General features: G+C 33.4%; 1 protein-coding gene across 1 annotated transcript; it reads right to left on the reverse strand.

Moving 5' to 3' along the window:
* Window positions 1–667: 667 nt before the first annotated feature.
* LOC118057259 (acidic endochitinase SE2) lies at window positions 668–1,745 on the reverse strand. The gene has a single exon (XM_035069776.2). It carries the CDS (start codon window positions 1,726–1,728, stop codon window positions 844–846), a length of 885 nt encoding a protein of 294 aa, XP_034925667.1. The 5' UTR covers window positions 1,729–1,745; the 3' UTR covers window positions 668–843.
* Between the last annotated feature and the right edge of the window lie 1,522 nt (window positions 1,746–3,267).

Here is a 3,267-nt window from a genome sequence, read left to right on the forward strand (position 1 = left end):
TACATAATTTTTTAAAAAGCATATGAACTGCTATTTTTTCCCGTCATGGTTGTATTTGTATAATCAAATTATTATTTTTAGAACTGGTTTCCTTATTTAATATATATTTATATAGTTTCTTTTCATAATAAAATTGCATGGGTTAAAGCAAAAAACCTTATTTAGATTTTAGCATATATAGTTCTTATTTTGATTAAAGCAAATGATTAATTTATTGCTAGATTTTAGTATCTAGTATTTTCTTAAGATATTAAATTGTGGGTTTAAAAGGAAATAATCCGCTGCTTAATTTAAATAAAATGGTGCATTAATTTTAACCTAAATAATTGATTATTACATTTCCATTTCTTGTTTATCCTCCCTTAAAACGGGTTTTATTTCTGTTAACCTTAGTCTCATTGATTCAATATTCATTTGTTTGACAACTTATCTTTCTTTCACATTTTGCCTTTGAAAATGTCAGCAAATTAATATATCAAGGGATTTGCAGTCATGGATCGAGTGGAAAAATTTAGACACCCCAGTTGAGTATTGAAGACTCTCGGCTATTTGAACAAGTCATAAAAAATTGTAACACCTTGGAAGGCATAAAGTTACTCCACAAGCACAAGACTTTTGCTGAGCTTGATGGGAAAAAAAAAAAAAAAAAAAAAAAAACTATAAGGAATTCACTGGTAAATTGATTATATTATTTCGTTTTATTTAGCTTGAAATTTAAGTAAACATAATATTTTGATCGCCGCATACACTGTTTAGAACAAACATATTGTGGCATGTATACATATCAAATTTATTCAGGAATCAGGAGCACACAGCATGGGGAACAGCAGGGCTGAAAAAAATTCAGACACTGCCCTTTATAGCTGCACTATACCCATTGTCATACTGCTTGCTCCAGAGCATAACGCCTCCATACTTTGGTGAACCCTTGATAGATGGAAGGACCTGAGAAATGAGCACATCAGAAGGGATGAATCCACCACTGGGGGCTGCCTCCGGAGCAGCAGGCAGTCCCAGGAATATTTGATTGGATTGAACTGTGGTCCATTGGTTCCATGCACTCAAGAGACCGGTAGCATCATTTACGTATTGACATGGAGGATTGTTATAGAATTGAACCCACACATAATCAAAGAGGCCAGTTTTGATTGCCGTGTCTAGATTAGCATCAGGGAAGATGCATTGTGGAGCTGCAGCCAAGTATACCTTCCTTTGTTGGCTAAAGCCATTAAGTGCCCTAGCAAGATCATCCCAGAACTGGCCTGAACCTGACTCGATGTCAAAATCAACCCCGTCTAAGATGGCATCGCCTAGCGGACGTGAGCTGGACTGGCCACCAAGGAAGTTATTCCAGATATAGTTTGCAACTTGCCCTGCATCGTCGGCCGATGAAAGGGAGTAGCCGCCTGCACCACCTCCAATGGAAAGTAGCACCTTGATTCCTTGATTTTGACAAGATCTAATGTCATTGCTTATGCCGGTGCAAGTACCGGCGTTGGGGTCACAATGGCCTGCTAGGTTCAGCACCGGAGATTGGCCATTGCCGAAACTAGATAGGAAAGCTACGTTCACAAATTGATAGTTTCCTGAGTTACAAGTATCAGCTAAGCTGCCTTCATTGCCATTTTGACCCCAGTAGATGGCGATGCCTGCACCGTTTGAGGGTTTGCATAAGGAGACAGCTAAGATGGATAGAAGAAGGGTGATAGCTTTTGCTTGGCAAGCCATGTTGGATCTCAAGCTTGTTCTGTGTATCAACAATGTGGAGACGGTACATATTTATAGCTTCTGAGGACCATGCGTGTCTAGTTGTCTTAGTAGAAAAGTCTGATTACCGTGGTTTGTGGGCAAGAAATTGTTGCCGTTCACATTGAAAGTATAGAAGAATTCTGCATAAAAATAATGCAGACAAGAATATAGTACCGTGGTTATTAAACACTATACCGGTCCTCTCTATTTACAAATAGGAGGACCAGGACGGTTTTGACTTGGCTGTCTAGGCAGATACCTTTTAAGTCCCGCAGTGAGTTTCCTGGAATCAAAGGGCATTAGGGACTGTTTTTCGGGCAGTCTGAAATCGGTTTCCACTTTGACGATTCCATCAAAAGCGGGCTATGAATTTAATTGTTATTTTTTCTCTCGTTTCTTGAATTTTTAGGGTTTTGTTTAAAATTATTGTTTTTTTAGTGTATTTTGATATGCAGATGTTAAAAATAATTTTTTTAAAATTAAAATATATATTATTTTCATATATTTTCGAGCGAAAAACACTTTAAAAATTAAACAATTATTATTATATTTTCAAACATAACCTAAAACAACTCTAAAATATTGGTTAAAATTGAGTGACTTGACTAAACAACCTATAATTTAATAAACCTGATCAAAAACTGAGTGAGATTCAGCTGAGTCAACTCCAAAAAACTTCTAAATTTTTTTATTCAAAATGATAATGTTTTAAACTACAAAAATTTATCAAATAACCCAATAATTTTAAGCGTTAGACAGTACAATCAAAAAACAATTTGCCTAAAATTTGAATTTCTTTAGCTTAAAATTAGGTTTTTTAAACTATTTTAAAAAAAAGTTTATGTCAAAATAAATTTTAAAAAATAATAAAATTATTTTAATTGTAATTTTATTCTTCTTTCTTTTACTACCTCCTGTGATAGCACACTTATCAGATGGCAAGTGCCCAGATTGAGAACCACTAAGTCCATGGGTGCGGCTCAAATTGATTGTTGGTTTGCAACCCTCATTTTCTGTCTTCTTAAAAAACTTACCCAAACTGACACCATCAAATTTACCTGTGAAATTCATCTCCCACGATAAGAGGAGAGCTGAAGAATCCATAAAAGATGTAACTGAGTTTTTAGAAAATTATATAAATTATATTTATTAAAACAGTTTAAATTTTTAAGTTGATATAATTGTTTGACAAGGTATTAAAACTTTATTAATTAAACAGTTACAAGTTTAAATTTTATTATTTTTATTTTATTTGATAAAAATTAAATATAAATTAATATAATTATGTACAAGTTTCAAGTTTAAATTTTTTTTAAAAATATATATATATTAAAAAACTATATAAATCATTTTAATTAATAATTTAAATTTTTAAATGAGATATTTCTTCAACACGAGTTGCCATCACCCTTCCAAAAGAGAAATCAAAGACCCACAACCTTCTTTAAACAGAAAACTCAAGAGATGTTGCCAAATAGGTGTGGATTTTCTGAAGACAAACTCACCTATTTTCAATCC

Source organism: Populus alba, chromosome 15, assembly GCF_005239225.2.
Source record: "Populus alba chromosome 15, ASM523922v2, whole genome shotgun sequence".
Lineage (NCBI taxonomy): Eukaryota > Viridiplantae > Streptophyta > Magnoliopsida > Malpighiales > Salicaceae > Populus > Populus alba.

Excerpts from the sequence above, each read along its gene's own strand:
- LOC118057259 (XM_035069776.2), bottom strand. The coding sequence starts at position 1,728 with ATGGCTTGCCAAGCAAAAGCTATCACCCTTCTTCTATCCATCTTAGCT.